Source organism: Schistocerca piceifrons, chromosome 3 (genome assembly GCF_021461385.2).
Source record: "Schistocerca piceifrons isolate TAMUIC-IGC-003096 chromosome 3, iqSchPice1.1, whole genome shotgun sequence".
In the NCBI taxonomy this organism is placed as follows: Eukaryota; Metazoa; Arthropoda; class Insecta; order Orthoptera; family Acrididae; genus Schistocerca; species Schistocerca piceifrons.
Window position 1 is genome coordinate 706,116,668 of NC_060140.1, and position 20,460 is coordinate 706,137,127.

At 37.0% G+C, this 20,460-nt stretch overlaps 1 protein-coding gene across 1 annotated transcript in view; it reads left to right on the plus strand.

Moving 5' to 3' along the window:
- LOC124790110 (probable phospholipid-transporting ATPase IA) overlaps positions 1 to 20,460 on the plus strand; it is a 355,816-nt gene that overhangs the window by 223,317 nt on the left and 112,039 nt on the right. Inside the window, exons 13-17 of the mRNA XM_047257683.1 lie at positions 8,724 to 8,861; positions 8,954 to 9,106; positions 9,226 to 9,423; positions 9,619 to 9,777; positions 18,605 to 18,790. Coding sequence (XP_047113639.1) covers positions 8,724 to 8,861; positions 8,954 to 9,106; positions 9,226 to 9,423; positions 9,619 to 9,777; positions 18,605 to 18,790 — 834 coding nt within the window. The remainder of the gene's footprint in view (positions 1 to 8,723; positions 8,862 to 8,953; positions 9,107 to 9,225; positions 9,424 to 9,618; positions 9,778 to 18,604; positions 18,791 to 20,460) is intronic.

The window sequence follows — 20,460 nt, forward strand, 5'->3', positions numbered from 1 at the left end:
CACTACTAGTTCACACTTTAGGGACACACACACACACAGATGATGTGGATGGGCACAAATTCAAGACAAAATTGTCAATTTCATGTGCAGGATTCAAATCCATGATCTCTGAAAAAGTGTTGTGGTGTTTTTGCCCACTCACCTTCACAAGCCAGAGCCACATTGACTTGAGGGCAGACCTAAAGTACCAAGAATTTTTGAATAGGTCTTCCTCAGTATGACACATCTGTGACGCATTTTGACGGAAATATGTTTACTTCCTCTCCAGGCATCAGTATACAAATGGCAAGCAGAAATCATATGTGCAGGTTTTGTAATTGCTCACTAAGAGCATTCAGTTAAAGACAGAATCATCACTGTGATTGCAGATGGCACGTTTTCTGCTAGGAATGCTAGCAGGAGGTATGGTGTGCCAGACTAGAGGCACTACCAACAGGGTTCCTGTCTCAGACAGGGAAGACTGAGAAGGCACCAGGAGGACAGAGAGCTTGTTTATAAGAGCTGACAGTTTCCCTTCCTAAACATGAAGCAGTTGCAGCAAGAGACCAACTTCCTTCGCTGCAGTGTCAAAGTTCGCCAGAGGCTGAGAACAACTGATCTGCACGCACAAAGATATGCTGTGAAACAGGAACTCGGAGAGAAAAATGTCTTATACCAGCTGGCATCTTTGTAGCTCCCTCTGAACATGTCAAGAGAAAAATGTAATTTTTACTGATGAGAAGGCGTTTTTGGTGAGCAATGTTGGTCCAAGAATGACTCAAGGGACACGAGGGACAAGATGTCATGAAGAATGTGTAGTGACTACAAGGAGAACTGAGGGGCTGTTGACTTGCTACTGGAATTGGAATTCTGTGAAGAAAGTGGGAATACTTGATTGAGGGAACTCTTGATAGCAGGCAGTATGCCCATAAAGGGAAAAACGTGATACTTCCTTCAGTGGGAATCCTATACACTGTAGGAAAAAATGAAATGTGTACATGGGATTATTAGTCAAGACACCCCGTTTGGGGTGTTTGGCCATCTGGTGCAAGTCTTTCAATTTGATTTCATCTTGGTGACGTGCACATTGGTGACGAGGGAAAAACACACACACACACACACATATGCACTGGCTGCTACATGCTGTTGATATCAATCCAATGGAGAACAACTGAGCTGAAGTAGTATGAAAACTCTCAGATAACTGGCCACAAAACCAACCAGCTACATGTGACACCCTTTGAGACTGAGTCCTTGAATCCTGGGAGGAAGTTGTCTCTCCTGGCAGTTACACCTGACTCCTCATAGTTTCCATGCCAAGACACATGATTAAAGTTAAAAATAATGGGCGATTCTGGAGATGATAGAGCACTGAAAACATTTTAATTTTCTTTACTTGTTCTTTTGCCCAATTTTGTGGCATTGAGAGCATGTGGAAAATCAGTTGACAATGGGAAAGTATCGAAAATTAGATAATAAAGTGTGAGTTAGTTTTCCTTTAAGTTATCTTTCCCAATTGAAATAAATGCCTTTTAAATATATTTTTTGTGTATTACATATCTATTTCAATTGCTCTCTGCCTACATACTTAAAATAATAAATTGTGAGTGACTTTTTAAGGCTATTTTCTGGTATTTCAAACCCATCCCTGTTGCCACCTATTGTACGTCCTGTATCCTGCCAAAAATATGTAAAAGATTTCTTGTAATATTTATTTACCTTTAATTTTTCCTTCCACTTGTTTCTGTCATTCTAACGAGCTACTGGTTGAGGTTGACAGGCAAGTTAGATGCTTTCATTTATATACAGCCATCAGTGATGGCAAGTTAGATGCTTTCATTTATATACAGCCATCAGTGATGGGAGTCCACTTTCAGCAGTTGTCTTGAACTTGATGTGATGGTTTCCTATGACATCATCTGATGTTTTCAGTGAGTGAATTACTTGAGCTTCAATGTAGAGAACTATTTTTGGGGGCACAGGAGTCTGGACAAGCGTACAGGCCCATCGATGTGATAAGTAGGCAAATAAACTGTAGCTACAGCATCAAAAAGCGAAAATGCATGGCTCTTAAAAAATTCAGGGACTACTGAGAACTCATAAAATCGATGAGTCATTGTTCCCACTCATAGAAGAGGGGTCTTAGCGGCCAAATAGATGCAGATTTATTTCGGTAGTATACGAATTTACCAAAACTGACATTTGGGACCCACAGGGATTTGTCAAGCTCATTTTAGATATAGAAAGACTACAAGAATAAATTCTGTTTCTGTGTGTAGGCATTGAATTTCATAGTCAAAATGCAACATCTGAAGGTGACTGTTGAGATTTAGTGCAGAAATGCTTGACTTGATGTAGGGAACTTTGGGTGATCAGCAGTTTTGTTCTTCAACTTATAGCATATGGAGACAAAAGAAGATGTGACTAGGCAAAGGCAGCTCTGGAGAGCAAATAACTAGCTGTGAGAGTTAATGGCTGTTATCAGGCTTGTTAAACTGGGAATAAACTATGTTATTTTGTTTGACTTGCTTTTTTTGTTGTGCTGATATTTTTGATGACATTACAGGATGGAGGTTGAGGGTTAAGCGATGTATATTTCTATTTCATTTTATGATTTTCCAATGACTTTTTCATGTTTGCCCATGCTGATGTCACTTGTCTGTTCTAACAGTTACTCCTTGATGATTCCCATGGGCTAGAAAAGTTAATATCATATCATCAGGCAATAATGTAAGAAAAAACTGCACTGGCTGTGAAGCATTTCTTTGCAAATGTCCCCTGTGCTCTAGATAAACTTCTTATTGTTATTTCTGTCTCTTTCTGTCATAAGTGTACTACAAACTGAACTGTTTGTTCATAAGAACATTTTCACTTTTATGAACATAGTATCAGCAGTGATTTATAATCATTATGAGTAGATGTACTTTGTGTTATTCCGATTATTACAGACTGAATGACACTTTTACTTTAGAATGACTCATTAAAGACTATACTGTCAGTGTACTGTGTCCATTTTTACACTCCCTACTTTAATGTCTATATGCCTTTGTAGCGCACTTTCCCAGTAATTGCACAGATTGTGCTTTGTTTCTTTGCACAATTCACTTGAAATATTTAAGGCTTTAAACGACTCATAGCTAACAGAATTACTCTGTGGATGTTTGTGTTTTGCAATCAATGCTTTGTTATTGCCTTCTCATTGGCATTCCTCCATTTTGAGGATAGTGCCAATGACAGTGTTCTCAAGAAATGGTTGTTAAGTCTATAAAGGTCAAAGGATGCATAGGGTACACGTAATGCTTATGGTAAAACCATTGTAGATGTTTAAAAAAAGTTAATCACTTGTAAAGGAGCTTTCCAGTTTGCAGTATACTTAATAAAGACAGCTGTTAATTTTTGGCTCTCAGCTTGCAGTCAGTGCATCTGAGTGTTAATTGTCTCTATTCTCTAGGCCCTAATTGTAGTTACAGAAATGAGATAAAAGTCATTAGTTAATACTGGTGATATTTCGGCCTTGGGTCATCTCACCAGCACATCTTTGAGATGCGAGCTACATTCTGTACTCCAAGCCCACTCAGGGAAAAAATTGGTCATGCAAACGTTTTACACTGAAGAGCCAAAGAAACTGGTACACCTGCCTAACAGCATGTAGGAGCCCCAGGAGCATGCAGAAATGCTGCAACATGACGTGCCATGGAGACGACTATGTTTGAAGTAGTGTTGGAGGAAACTGACACCAGGAATCCTGCAGGGCTATCCATAAATCCGTAAGAGTACGAGGGGGTGGAGATCTTGTCTGAAAGGCACGTAACAAGGCATCCCAGATATTCTCAATAACGTTCTTGTCTGGGGAGTTTGGTGGGCAGTGGAAGTTTTTAAACTCTGTTACTGGAATCACTCTATAGCAATTCTGGAGATGTGGGGTGTCACATTGTCCTGCTGGAATTGCGCAAGTCTGCCAGAATGCACAGTGGACATGAATTCATGCAGGTGATCAGACAAGATGCTTACATACTTGTCACTTGTCAGAGTCATATCTAAACGTATCAGGGGTTCCATAATACTCCAACTGCACCAGCCCCACACCATTACAGAGCCTCCACTAGCGTGAACAGCCCCTGCTGACATGCAGGGTCCATGGACTGATGAGGTTGTCTCCATACTTGTACACGTCCATCCACTCGATACAATTTGAAATGAGACTCATCCAACCAGGCACCATGTTTCCAGTCATCAACAGTCCAATGTCGGCATTGATGGGCCCAGGCCAGGGGTAAAACTTCAGGTTATGCAGCCGTCAAGGGTACATGAGCGGGCCTTCATCTCAAAAAGCCCATATCGATGATGTTTTGTTGAATGGTTCGCACGCTGACACTTGCTAATGCCGCAACATTGAAAAGTGCAGCAATTTGCAGAAGGTATGCACTTCTGTCATGCTGAATGATTCTCTTCAGTCATCATTGGTCCCGTTCTTGCAGGATCTTTTTCTGGCTGCAGCAGTGTTGGAGATTTGATGTTTTACCAGATTTCTGATATTCACGTTACCCTCGTGAAATGGTCATACAGGAAAATCCCTACTTCATCGCTACCTCGCAGATGTTGTGTCCCTTTGCATGTGTGCTGACTATAACACCATGTTCAAACTCGCATAAATCTGAACAAACTGCCATTGTAGCAGCAGTAACCGATCTAACAATTGTGCCAGACACTTGTTGTCTTATGTAGGTATTGCCGACCACAGTGCCGTATTCTGCCTGTTTACATACCTCTGTATTTGAATATACATGCTTATACTAGTTTCTTTGACACTTCCTGTGTTTCTGTGGCTACTAAAATTGGCAATGTTGTATATCACACTTGACAACTCTGTGATTGTCAGGTTCTTCCTGGAGGGCACAGAATTATCCTGCAAAATTCATTGGATATTTTCTTGCCAGGTGTAAGGTGTGACATCAGGTTGTCATATGTATGGTTTTGAACACAAGGAGTTTGTTCCACAGAAAAATAAAATGCTCTCATATTTTACACTACAGGTTATCTTTGCTAGCTATCACTACAACAGTGACAAAGTATGGAACGCAGCACTGGCTTGCTAGTATAGTGGTAATGTGAATGTTGTCTGAAACAGTGGCAGTATAAGCTGTAGGTTCAAAGCTTGCTGGAAGATTATTATTTGGCATCCATATTCTTTAAAATGCCAGACTAAAAAAAAGATAAGGATATCTTAAGAAAACCTCTGCAATGTAAGTCTTCTAACCTGTATTCAGTATGTTTTAGATCTGGAGGTGAAAATCTTATGAAATTCCTGAATTACACACTTATTAATACCAGCTTTTTTCTGCTTCAGCTGACAATCTTTAAGTTTTTTGTGTGTGCATTATATGATTAGATGCTGAGTGCACTGAACAATTTGTTAAGTAGGTATAAAACTTAATCTGGTCTTTAGCAGACTGAGACCTCGCCGTGGTAGTGATAAACAACAGTTTCAGACCAGACCAGGTGGAATGTAAATTATGTTCTGGGACATAATCCAATGTTGTATTATGTAAACAGTGTTCTTTGTTTCAGCTAAATCCTCTGACAGAGTGATCTAGCTGAAAAGCTTAATGGTAGATAAACAAAATCATTCCCTATGAACCTGCATAATGTTTGGCATGTCTTGAACCACTCAAAACACATGGAAGCTATTGTAAAGATAGAATACTGCCTTCGAGGTAGGTGCTGGGAACATCAGCATGTTTCCTCAACTCATCAACTCATGTGTAACTGAAAAATTGTGGGTCTCATAAATATAACATAAGGGAATGACAAACTGATATTGAGACTAGCAACCCCACAGTTGGAATCACCATGGAAGAACTTGACAGAGTCATTAAGAAGGTGAAATATGCTAAGGCAACAGTTTTAGATAATATGAGAATGAAACAGATTAAACATTTAGGCACCAAATGAAGTTTATTGCAGCGGATATATTTTATGTTGTTTATTTGTCACTAAATGATGAAAGACTCCTAATGGGCATCATAGATGAGTTCTTACTTTTACAACTTCTGGTCATTGTCACAAGCTTCAATGCAGTCCCGGTGCAGTAAGATACGCAGACTCACTACATGAGACATTTATGCCATTATGGGAAAAATATATCAGCAGACCTGAATCAACTCCAAAAACCTTAGAATTACTGAAATAATTTAGTCAAAGATCACCACCTTCACCTTGACCTGCAAGACAAGGATAAAAATGGTATCATGCTATACTACTATCAGCTCTTTGCCTGCTCCCTTCATTCGGGAGGACGACAGTTCCATCCCGCGTCCGGCCATTCTGATTTAGGTTTTCCATGATTTCCCTAAATCGCTCCAGGCAAATGCCGGGATGGTTCCTTTGAAAGGGCACGGCTGACTTCCTTCCCCGTCCTTCCCTAATCCGATGAGACCGATGACCTCGCTGTCTGGTCTCCTTCCCCAAACAACCCAAGCCCAACCAGCTTCCTTACATTAGGATAAGTTCCAATGATTTCATGTTCAGTTCTGATTTTTGTAAATAGCTCTCCAAAACTTGCTTTTGTGGTTGGGTATTTTCTCTGTCACAAGGCACCATAACTTTCATGACTTTAGCTATTTGGAAAATATTTGACTTTTAGTGAAACCAACAATCAGTATTTCATTACTCACACACTCAGTTTCATAATTTGGATAATTATTGTCCAAAATTTCACAATCTTTCTCTTTCTAGTGAGTTCATACACATGTTGAAAAAACAAATGGAAAATATATATACTCTGCACCATCAGATTATGACTCCACTCCACTGTCCATTATGCCACCAAAGAGACAGACATGAGAAGTTTCCTTGAACTCTTGAGTCTATATGCTCATTATAGGTAATTTTATGAGTTTTTTCTTCAATCTAAAACATGCAAAATTATCATTTCAAAAGACAAATATGAGTGATCTGAGAAGAAAACTTGTTGGTAAAATTTGTCTTACATTCTTAGTAGATAGTGAGCCTTTATAAATGCATTTGTAAAACTTTTATAGCCTTTGTGCCTCATATTTGTTGATATACAGATACTGTCACTGGAATTCAAACATTGTCAGGGCCATGGTCTGTTTCATAAAGTAAGCATTCCTTAGCATGGGGGCATGGGTGAATACAGAGTGAGCATTAGATATCTCACAGTTCTTCAATCAATGACCCACTTCCTTTGTCTGATGTCACACCCCAGCCTGGTTTTTATACTGTTGCTGTCAAATGGTGTGATTTTTCTGCCTTTTGTCTACAATGGGTTAGTTTTTTTTGCTGTTAAGTGTACCAGCAAACAAAAAAAAAATTATGTAACTTTATTTTTTCATGGTGACAACTGAAACATCGTGACTACTCCTTGTAGAGAGGATGGGGATTTATCCATATGTTGAACCAGTGTTCACAAAGTGATAAAACAGTTTTGGGCACTGTTGTGAATCAGTGGCAACAGCAATTAATGTTCAGTTATCATGATTTGTTCTGTGTACTCAAAATATAAAATTTTGCAAGAAAATTGTTTCAATTGCATACACAAATCCAGATGGATTTGTGTGGATGGAGTTTAATTCTTGGTTACAATGTGTGTAATTTAGAATCAGTAAGAGAGTCATTATTGCTTTTATTGTAAATATATTACAGCACAAAATGAAATTGATATATCATGTTAGAAAAACCTAAGGTAAATACTAGATGACATATAGTTTGAGTAATGTAAAACACAAAGTGATCCTTAACCTGAAGGTCGTTTTGAACACCTTAATACTTTGCTAGGAATGGTCTTATTTGAGGCGATAGGCCTATGCTTCTTTTGACTTTTGAACTGAATTACTCATCAGTTTTGGGTGTCTACAATGTAATGTTGAGTCTGAACCACAGCGCAACTTTACATTGATGATGAAGACATAAATTTAGTAACTTAGCATGCTAGTGTGCAATTAGAAATTCATGAGTGTAGTACATGACCAAATTAGTACAGGAGAGTTCAGTGGTTATGTTTAATGGTAATGTTGATATCAACAGAGGAAATAGTGCCACAGATACTGTCAGCAAGGTATTTGTAGCAGCAAAGAAAAAAATTAAAATGAGAATTCACTTTCAAATTCTGTAAAATAACAAGGAGACAGTAATTATAGTAATGCTGACAGACACATTAAAAGTACAAAACATATATTCCTAGCTTTGATACTGTTAGTTCCTTTGTCTGGGATGAAAGAGGGATACATTTCTTAAGGCTGAGAAGGAGGGATGAATCACTCAAACCCCAGGAAGAGACGAAGTTGATGTGAGAATGAGGGAGATGAGGTGAGACCCTGACATCAGGTAAGTCCAGCCCTTCTTCCCAACTGTCCAAAATCCATCCCACTTTCCTTCTTGACAAAGGAAGTAACATTTCCAAAAGCTAGGAATAAATTTTTCTTCTTTTAATGTGTCTGTCGTCTATACTGTAATTCACCTCCTATCCCAAGCTGCCTGAGTTGGCGGTCATGTGAGCGTAAGTTGTGCTTGCTTGTATGAATGAATGGTGTGTGTTTATCTTTTTCTGATAAAGGATGTGGCTGAAAGGTTATACATTGTAAGTGTATTTTAATTGTGCCTGTCTGCAACTTAGCTTGTTATCTTTATAGTAAGTAGCAATCCGTATTTTCCTACATTATTTATATTCATACCTAGAGTTTCCATTGTTTGATTCCTTTTATAAATTGTATATTTAATTTCAGGAATGGAAAAACACTTACCATAAAGCAAGCACTTCAATGCAGTATCGGGAGAGGAAATTAGAAGATGCAGCAAATTTAATAGAAAATAACCTAACACTTCTGGGAGCAACAGCTATAGAAGACAAATTACAAGATCAGGTAAAATCTGTAAATAGTGGTGTCTTGAATCAACAAAACTGTTCTGGGCTCAACAGTACCAACTTAAAACTTACTCAAAAGTTTTTTCTTAGGTGCCTGAAACAATAGCAGCCCTCATTAAAGCTGATATACGTGTTTGGGTATTGACGGGGGATAAACAAGAAACTGCTATTAATATTGGCTATTCATGTAAGCTAATAGTTCATGGAACACCACTACTGATACTGAATGAAGATAGCCTTGATGTAAGTTTATATGATTTTTAAAGTTTTTAATGCTACTGTTACTTATTGGAATTTAAGCAAATTTGTGAATTTCTATAATACTTTATTTTGTGTTGAAAGCTATTTATCATTTCTTTTAGAGTACACGAGAAACAATAGCACGCCATAGTTCAGAATTTGGTGACCAGTTGGGCAAATCAAATGATGTTGCTCTTGTTATTGATGGGAAAACTCTAAAATATGCCCTTAGTTGTGATGTCAGAAGGGATTTTCTCGACCTCTGTGTCAGTTGCAATGTGGTTATCTGCTGCCGTGTCTCCCCAATGCAGAAGGCTGAGGTTCGTAATGATAATAGCAGGAAAGATTAAGTTGTTGTAAAAGATTAATTCCAAGAAACAGATTTTTGACAAAGGATATTGTAGTATTCTCATTTATTAAAAATTGTTTTAGCTTTCACCTGTATTTTACAAATTCGAACATTGTCATTTTAACCCAGTATAATTTAATTAAAAATCAATCTTTATTTCTGTCAGGTTGTGGAACTTGTTACATCACATACAAAAAGTATTACACTGGCTATAGGAGATGGTGCAAATGATGTTGCTATGATCCAAAAAGCTCATGTTGGAGTTGGAATCTCAGGAGTTGAAGGTCTCCAAGCAGCATGCGCATCTGATTATTCGATAGCACAGGTTAGTTTCATTACCTTTTTAAAATGTGGATCACTTTCTTACACTACTTTGCCTTTTACCTACTCCTATTTTTCAGCTTGTAACCATCTCTCCACTGTCCCCCTGTTGTCACCCACCCACACACTCTACCTCAAGGCAACACCCATGCATGTGTGCATGCGCGCACGCGTGCGCGCACACACACACACACACACACACACACACACACACACACATTCTTCATTGATGCTGTGACATACCCAGTTACAATGAAAATGTGTGTCTAAACATTCATTCACTTTTCAAGAAAATAATGTGTAAAGTTTGTAACAATAAAAGTTGTTAAGTGTGAAATGTCAGAATAGCATTTAGTAAGAAATACACAATATGTTTAATGATTTTACATTGCTCACTGACAAAAGTAAGAAAAGAGGTTTGTAAATGTTACCTCTTTTGTTATGAGATTCCAAAAATGTCTGTGTTCATAAAACCAGTAATTGGCACTGGTGTGTATTTTTATAAATATAATGATAGTGAGATGATAAAGAAGCATAACATTTGTGCATATGGGATGGTTGTGGCAGAAGGGAGACTTAGAATATATTAATAAAATGGAACGTTAGGGAATAAAGATAAAAAACCTTATTAATTTAAGCAATATACGAGTGTGCTGAAAATCAATGCCTCTGAATTTTGTATTTGAAAACTCCTAAAGCTTATTAAATAAAACAAACATGATTATTCTTCACGTCTCCATATTTATTTCTCAACATAGTCATCCTGGGAACAAACACATTTTTCGTAGCAGGAGACTAATTTGTTGATACCTTCACTACAGAATTTGACTTCATTGACAGAGCCACACACTCAGATTTGCTAACACCACTTATCATTTCAGTACTATCAGAGTGAAGTCCCCAAAGGTGTTCTTCACTTTTTGGAAACAGATGAAAATCAGATGGGGCCAAGTTGGAAATGTATGAAGAATGATCAATGACAGTGATGTCAGATGTCACAGCATTCGTGTGGTCTTGCATTGCCATGCTGAAGGAGAGGGTGCTCCACATGTGGACGAGCTCTTTGAATTCAATTACAGAACACTGTTACCCATACACCAAAATAGTTCCATTACACACCGCCGAGTTACATGTTACAATGAGGAGGCTTGTTGCGACACAGGGCTGCAAATATGTATAAATGAAGAATAAAGGTGCAGAATGTTAATAACATGTGTTGTATTTGAAGCTTTAAGAGTTTTCACATTAAAAATTTGGATGTATTTCTTTTCAGCAAGCCCTTGTAAGTAATCATAAATCTTGAAATCACAAATAGTGAAGTTATGAATACCAGATCAGTAGATAACAATAATAGAATCTGTAAATGTATGAGGGATAGTCATAACATTTTAATTACTGTATAAAAAGTAAAGTTACATAATTAATTTTTTATTTGTTTGTTTGCAGGTATATGTCTGCAGTCCTAGTACACAGTGAAATTCCTGTGCCACAGTTCTGTTGCTTGTGGCTAGAGGAGTCCATACAAAATGGCATGACCCACAGATAAAGTGGAAATGGTCTGTACTGTTTTGTATTGACTCCTCTAGAACAAGCAGCAGTACTGTGGCACAGGAATTACAATATATACTGGGATAGCAGACATGTACTTGCAAACAAACAATAAATTAATTATGTAACTTTATTTTTTCAAGCTGATAATTATCAGTGGTCCCATATAGGTACTTGCTAAGAAACTGTGGCTCAGGGATTTCAGTGTGTTCTAATACTGCAGACATGAACTTGTAAACAAACAAATTCCAGAAAGAATTTTCCACTCTGTATTGGAGAGCCCAATGGTATGAAAACTGTGTGCATAAACTGCATTTGTAAACAACACAACTAATAAAAGTACGGTATAATACAGCACAGTTATCCAGATATCTGTTGTGAATTTTCAATAAGTTATGGCACACAACCCTTGTAAATCTACCAAAAATCACACTATGGCGATATCTGTTTGCCCTGTAGTAGATATTTGAGTCATGTAGGAAGTTTCTAAAACAGTTTCACTTCAGTCAAAGATGGTGGGGTGAGTACGCTAGCCACATCAGGTTGTGCCAAGAGAAAACATCTCGGCAATAAAAGACATTGTTACATACAATTATCATATAGCTGTGAAAGAGTTAGTCATGACATGTATCAGTTTAGTACATCACATCATGATATCAAATGAAATGATGCTGTTGTAAAGACACATGACTCACATTTAGGATGAGGACCCGAATCATCATCATCTTACCACACAGAATTAGGTTTTCCTTGGATTCCCTAAATCAGTTAAGATGAGTACCATGTTGATCACTTTGCTCCGTCTTTGCCCATACCTTGTTCTCCATCCCTAATGACCTTATCATTGATTAACCATTAAAACCTAATATTCCTTCCTTCCTTCCTTTTCTCACCTGACCCTTAACGTACTGCACCTCAATAAAGTTTGTGCTAGACTGCTGCTGTTTCAATTAATTCTAGAACTGAAAAACAATATGTTGATGAATGCAACAAGCTTCCATCGCTTCTTAAGGCTAGGATGGAATTTGGCAGTTCTCCAATTTTCCTTGCGAGGGAACTGTCTATGTCAAAACATGCCCTGAGGCTTTTTTATATGGGAAAAATTCACTGAAAGAAAGATCCTGTCAAAATTTTAGCTGCTAAGACAAACTGCAAGTAATTTTTTTTTATGCTGAAAATTGCCAAATTTGTAGCTCATCACGTGGCAGGAGCAGTGTACACCATTACTGGAGTTGTAGTGGACTGTGCTTGTGCAACATGGCATGCATATATCCTTGGTTGATGGTGCATTGGTAAACAGACAACACAACTCAGTGTGATCATGACCTGCATAGTGAATTTCAGTTTTCATTCAAAGTTTCATGAAACGATTGTTCACAATTACTGTTCACTCAAATTTGCAACTCATATAATATCCATAATAATTACCAGTTGCTTTTGCAGCAGAATAAGACTTAACAATGGAGATAAAACTGAATTAATAATCATTGTGTTTAACACTTAATGTTAAGCAGTGTGCAAATCCAGTTTTGCTTTGTAAAATCTGACGATGAACTGTATAAATGGAAGAAAGACTTACACAAAGTAGTAAATATGTGCCAAAGTGAAACCTGTAAAACTGTGAAAGAAAAACCGTCCAAATGATTCACTGCTCAGTCCCGTTACCCGCAATTAATAACCAACATAAACTCATAAGCTTGAATGAAAATGAAGTGAACAACAGTTCTCTAGAGGAGTTTTCTTGAGATATGAAATATGTAGAGCTGATCATGAAAGGCAGCACACTGGGCCCTCTGAAATGCAGTTGGGAGGAACATTACTGATTTCATGTCTTCATCAACCTGGTTAAAAAGATTCAACAAATATACAGTATAGGAAGTGGCAAAACAACAAAGTTTACTTCAAGTAAAAGTGTAGAGGAGATGTAAGTAATTCATAACTGACGTGGAGACGAAGCTTGCTGTTATGTGCGCATCTACTGTGTCTAATGCCGATCAGCAAGGTTTCGTGAAAGAACTGTGAGAAAATCGCACATTATCATTTCAAGGCGAAAAAAATCAGTTGTGCAATTTGGTTAATGCTATGACACATTCATAAACAACAATGACTCTGATAAGTAGAAGTGGATTACTTTTTCCACGGGTTTATATCTGTCTTCAGGGACTACTAGGCATTATCACCAAAAATAAAAAGATGACTATATGATGGCAAAAATCTTACAATTTATCTTTTCAAATCTGAAAAAAAATAGGAAAGAATAGTTTTGAATATTTCATTCAAAACTGTTTCTAACCAGCTGCATAAATCAGTTCATTACTTAGGCTGGACTCTTGGCATGGACATAATGATACCTCTGTCTTTCAGGAGGTCAACGAAAAGACTGTTGAAGTAATTCAGATGCCACCCAGTACAATCAGTGAGAGTCCCAATAAATAATTTTATCGACAGTGGAAAATATTTTTAAGGAAATTTTCAAACAATATAATTTTCAATGGCTCCGTATCAGCTGAGGTTTATCAGGAGAACAGTATTCTTAAATTCTAGTCATTTATGCATTATCAGTTCACATTGGCACGTTTTATGAATTGCTTTAAGTATGCTTGGTGCGCAAGCCAGGACCATTTCTTGCTCAACTGCAGTTCTGTCTAAATAACACTAGTAATTGAAGAGCCCACAGAAAAAATGGATAAGCCATATTTAGTACATTATTAATGAGAGGAAATTTAAACTTTCAAAATTACAAAAAAGTACTTAAAACTCAATAATTGAGTGTAAACAATATAGCTACAATGTCAAATTTAATGATTGTAGATGAAGTACCTTAGAAAAAATAATAATTTAAATTATATGACAAAAAAGGCAATACATGCAAAGAAAGTATATCATTGCCCCAGAAGGACATGGTAAGACCATCACTTTTTGGTAGTCTTTCATCTCAATACTGTTTTAAGTCCTTGAAGGTCTGCATATTTTTTGTAAGATATGGGCAGAAGCGCTGAAAGTATACCCCTAGAATCAGTTATCTGCAAAACAGAACACACATCATTAAATCCTCAATGAGGCCTTAAGAATTCATCAGGTCCCTGAGGTTGATTCTCGGACTTGATGTGTAAATGTAGATGAACAGAACATTCCCTATCTACTGGTGGCCAGGTTCCATTGTACATAATCCTGTATTTGAACAACTTATCTTCCTTCACGACCAAAGCTTCTTGAATGATCATTTCTTCTAAGAACACTTCAGTTTGTTACATGTTTTTAAAAACATCGTCCAGTCTTGTATAATTTCTTGTTGATCAGGAATGACTTCATAAGTTCTTGGATTCACTCTTGTGGTTCCAAAACCCATAATCCAGCCTTTTGTTAACTCTGCAGTAGTTTTCTGTTTTATCAAACCAATTTTTTTTATCACATTCCATGTAAGAGTGTCCTCTTAGTGGAAATACTATTTGGTGCTATCTAATCTCTTAGTCATATGAATGACATAATGAAGATGTAAAAACATTGCATAGTTCTTATTCTGTCCTGAGCATGAATCATAAAATATTTCAAGAACCCTTACTTTTGGATCAAGAATTTCACTCACATAATTGTGCAAGAAACTAATAAATTTAAAAAAAAATTAATAAATGATAAATTAAGTATAAAATATTGGATCACTCTTGGACAGTTGATAAATGTCAACATGTTAAACCATAATTTACGCTTGTAATAAACATCATTTGTGTGTATACTTGGCAAAGGTAGGTTCTGTTTTACAGTCCATGCATACTGCTTCATTTTCCTTTATCTTTTGACTTTCCTGCAATGCTTTTCATTTTCTTGAATAAAATGTAACAGCCCTTATCTTACGAACCTAGTCTTTTGTGCTAAGTACTTTGCTTTGTAATTTGTAACTTTTCTTTTTCAGAGATATTTTGTGAAAGCATTGTATTCAAACCTCTTGAGTTTGCTTGAACTTTGTCACATGTTGAACAGGTATCGGTACACAGATATCCCAGTAATAAGTTTAATTTGCTGCTAAATATTTTCTGATACGTCCCATACACAACAGGAAGTTTGGGTATTTTTCTCTATATAACTCATGGCATGTTTTTATTGGTAGGTATTCCTGAAGGTACAGTCTGTTTGTCTTTCCCTTGTCATAGCATCTCTCTTCCCTTCATTTCCTTGGATAGTTTCCAAGGCAATTATCATGTATATCTCTCTTCTCTTCGGGACATATTCCAGTATCCTTCGTACTCAGTTGTATAGTATGCAGTCTGTGCTTTGTTATTTCATGCAAAGCACTAACAGCCTTTCGGCAAACAGGAATTTCACTCATCCTATCATTTTGTTTGATTCTTATAATGTGTCAGAAAATGGCATATGTGGCATCAAAATCATGATACCTAGGCCTTCTATGAGCAATTAATGTCACAGAAATTAAGCAGATTAAATAGGAAGAGTGATTATTTTAGTTACCTAATAAATTAAAATTCTTAGTAAGCTGTTCTTTATCGTGGGGTTTGATTTGTCTGAAACACTTAAACAGTGAGCATTTTCCTGAAACACTTAAACAGTAAGCATTTGCAGTAAGTGCCTAACTCTTGAAACATTGCCCTAAGGTCCCTACAAACCTTACTCATTCTGCCATAACTTTTTACTTTTTAGTTTGTTGATTAACAAATGGTTTCTCACTGTCAAACTCAATCAATCACACTCGCAGTCACAACTCAGCTGAAAGGTGTAATGTGAACAGTGGAAGCAAACCTTGGACTTGCCCATTCTCTCCGTGAAAACACTGACTTTGAATGTTCTTTCCTTTATCACGAAAAGTGAAATCCTTTGTATCTTGGTGACTTGCTTCTTTATTTGAAAGTCATTTTAATTGCCTTGTAGTACCAACAAGTAGCCATCAGAATGTGCCATAAACTCATTTCCTAATTAAATAGACTTACCCTTTTCTTCTGTGGGGTCTTCAGTTACCGAGACAATCCTGAAAGCATTAATTTTTCGTTTGTCAGGTGTGCCTGGTGAAAGAAAAACGTTTGTTTTCGTCTGATAATGACATAATTGTTAGAGTAGGTACACCTAATAGCTGCTTATAATTTTTATTTATGTTTACAGCAGATTGTTTCAGCTTAATTTCCATTTCAAGTACATCTAGATTGATGTGACGTCCATATTACGTCATTAGTGGACTGTTTTGTAACTGTCACTGCTTTAATAAGATTGTAAGTTTTGTCAAGATGTTGAAATTAAATGTTAATTATGATAGCGCCACTTTGTAAACCTATAGCATCATAAGAGTGGAACTGTCAAACTGCTGTCACATCGTAATTAACATTTAATTTCAAAATCTTGACAACATTTACTATCGTATTAATGCAGGTACAGTTACAAAGCAGTCCACTAATGATGCAGTATGGATGTCAGATCAGCCTAGACATACTTGAATATGGTAATTAAGACAAAACAGTCTGTTGTAAATGTAAATAAAGATTACTTACTATAAGCGGCTATTTGGTGTATCTACCCTAACAATCATGTCGTTACGAGACATATATTACGCCGCTGGCCCTAAAGAAGAAATATTTGTTTCCATCATTCAGATGATACTTCACTTTATTTTACAACTATTAGTAATAAACAATGAACTATTTCATTATTACAAGAATATACACATTCAAAAATTATGTTATGAAATGTGCTATAGTAACTGTTATAAAATGATGCACATGTAAGAAATATTTCAATCAACTGTTGTTATGATTGATGAAAGTCATCTATAATCTAACATCAAACATTGCCTTTATTTCTTTTTGTCTGCTAGTCACGTTTGTAAGAATTACATATGCAAAAGTTTAGGTGTGAATACAATCTGCCCCTTAGTCAAACCATTAATGATACATGAAAATTTTCGTGTGGTTTAGGTGCTTTAGATATGCTTGTGCTACTCCCTATATTAGCACTATGAAGCACTATGCTCTCTTGTCATGGCCAATCTCATACTAGGCACGAAGGGCTGTACAAACTGCTTTCATAAGTGATTCTTCATATGAGAAAAAAACAAGTAACTTCAACATTTTTTTTTTAATGCTTGTAGTGTATCTTAGCAGCTAAAATTTTTACAGTGAATGCTTTCATTGTATTCTTGCTGTATAAAATATTTCAGAATGGGTTTTGATGTGTCAGTTTAGACCACTCCCTTGTTAGCTGAGCACCAAGTGAACTGGAAATTCAGTCAACGTCTTGCATCTATGATATCTTTCCTCATATAATTCGGAGACTGTCTGCATTTATACCTGCATAGTCATGTTTTGTAGTCATCACTGTATGTTTATTTGAGGGGGAAAAGCCACAAAATATTCCCTTTGTTTGGTACAGGCAGCTTGTTTGCAGGTAGTAAAACATTAATTTTAGTGTATTTATAGTTTCATAATACACATAATTACTTCAAAAAACTCCCATCACATAATTTTTAGTTCTTTTATTTCTGAACTGTAGGCGTAGATGTGAAGGTTTTGCTGTATAGGGTCGCTAGTTTTTGATTGGTTAATTGACTGATCAGTTAGGAAGTCACCTATTGCACTGAGTACTTGCAAGAGTAATTGACATTGTGGATTGTTCTTCAAAACTTGAGTTTAGTTTAACTGCCTGGTAATGGCTTTACCAATTTTTTATACAAAAATTAAGAGCTGGCTGCAGGAATGTTTGTATTTGTACAAATATTTTCTTACACTGCTGACTTCTGATACTTGAAATTGGCAACTGCTAGGGAAGTTTGTAAAGTAGAATGTTAATTACACTAACTTTAGAACTGTCAATAACTTTTTCAAAAGTTTTACTGTTTCCGTGTTTGACATGTACATTTTTGTGTTTGATTAGTGGTACTGTGTTAAAGGCTGCAAGATTTTATTTTGTCAGTTACTGGCTACTTTATTTTTAAAAATCTTGGTGAAAGTTATAAGCATGATGCATACATAATTCATTAGTGTTCTATTGATTGTTAGGCTGGGGATACAAAAGATGAAGCATTTAGGACTTCATTATGTACTTGCAGAGCTGAGATCTGCAAAAAACATTTTGTTTGATTTTTATGTACTATATGACACTATGAGGAATCATGTATAAATTGCTTGTTACATAGAGCGATCACTGTTATGATGTGCAGATTTAGTAATGATTACAAAATTTATTATTGTTCATCTAGTTAAGTGTAAAAGTAATGTAACATTAACAGAATGCTGAAACATACAAGCAGACTTTTCATGGTAATTAACACAAATTATTGTTTGCAGTTTCGGTTTCTTCTGAAGCTGCTTTTTGTTCATGGAGCATGGAACTACAATCGAATGTGCAAATTAATATTGTACAGCTTTTACAAAAACATATGCCTTTACGTAATTGAACTGTGGTTTGCAATATATTCAGGGTGGTCAGGACAAATCCTGTTTGAGCGTTGGTCTATTGGGTTATACAATGTGGTAAGTGTACTTGTTTGATATTTAGTTCTGTTCTGAAATTTCTAACAAGAACTGTTGATATTTTTGAAACTTAATATCTATTTTCATCATGTACAGGTCAGTTATGTTGTTTATTTACTTTGCCATCAAGAAATGGATGGGTAGATCACATAACTAATGAGGAAGTATTGAATAGGATTGGGGAGAAGAGAAGTTTGTGGCACAACTTGACCAGAAGAAGGGATCGGTTGGTAGGACATGTTCTGAGGCATCAAGGGATCACCAATTTAGTATTGGAGGGCAGCGTGGAAGGTAAAAATCGTAGAGGGAGACCAAGAGATGAATACACTAAGCAGATTCAGAAGGATGTAGGTTGCAGTAGGTACTGGGAGATGAAAAAGCTTGCACAGGATAAAGTAGCATGGAGAGCTGCATCAAACCAGTCTCAGGACTGAAGACCACAACAACAACAACAACAACAACATCAAGAAATGATGTTCAAGATATGAATACAAAGCACAAATTTCAAAGCAGTTTTGTGCATGTCAGGAAGGGCCACTTCATGTGATAGTACAGTTTTTATTTATTCATTTATTAGAATTTTATTTATATATCATTCTATCATTCCAAAAATGTTGTACAAGCAGATGCACAGCATTCAGCATTTTATAGCAAATCACAACAATACATAATGATCAAGAGGGAAAAGATGAAAAACAGTACAAGTACAGTAATTTTAAGTGATATTGTGTGTTACGGGCCAGAATAGTTGACAGAACAGTGGTTATGAACAATCATTTCCTTGGCCATCATGGAATCATAAATGAATGGTAACAGCAAGATATTTGTTCAGCTGAGTTCATACAGCTGAAGCAGACAGTGTCGCTGTGTCAGGATATGATCACAAGTGGCAGTGCTTGCTCAGCCCAGCTCACAGCAGGGCCTCAGCGGTCTTGCAGCTGCATCAGGCCTGTGGACATCAGACACACAGCAGCAGCAATCTCATGGGCATACTGTTAGGCAGGAATGCAGGGTCAGCCTACAGCTCACAATGGATTAGGTGCAGGAGGCACCCCACAGTGGTCTGCAAACTGAAGACCCCTTGGAAGCTCCAGGCAGTTGGTTACTGTCAGCTAAAAGCAGGCTACATCTGGAAGACACCAGTGCAGGCCCTGGCAGCATCAGTTTTATCAGTTTTCGGCACAGCTCATAGACCAGCAGTTAGCGGAGGCAGTGGCTAGTTTCAGATGAGATGGTGACTCACATTGGGGTGACAGCTGGAATGGAGGCATTCAGTTGATGACAGATACTGCACGGTTGAAGCAGCTATTACATACATGTGCTTATCAAGTGATATTATGAAAAGCTGTCACTTCTCATCATGTACAGGGCCTAGGCAGCAAGTGTCAGGGCCCAGTGTGTGGTAATCGTGCTCACCAGGGCAGAAGCTTTCACAATGCTGGTGCAGCAGTTTTCAGCACCACACATCAAAATTACTCAATCAAGAAGCTGGTCCACCTACCCAAGGGTTCTGAAGTCCACTGGGTGTTGGTGTAATGCTCCTCTTCCCTTCAGAAGAACTGCTCCATCAGATCACAGACTGCTATTAACTTCGCAGATTGCTTAAACATTACATTTTAATTTTTCCATGTCTACCCATTTATGTACAGTTTTTGTCCCAATGCATCTTA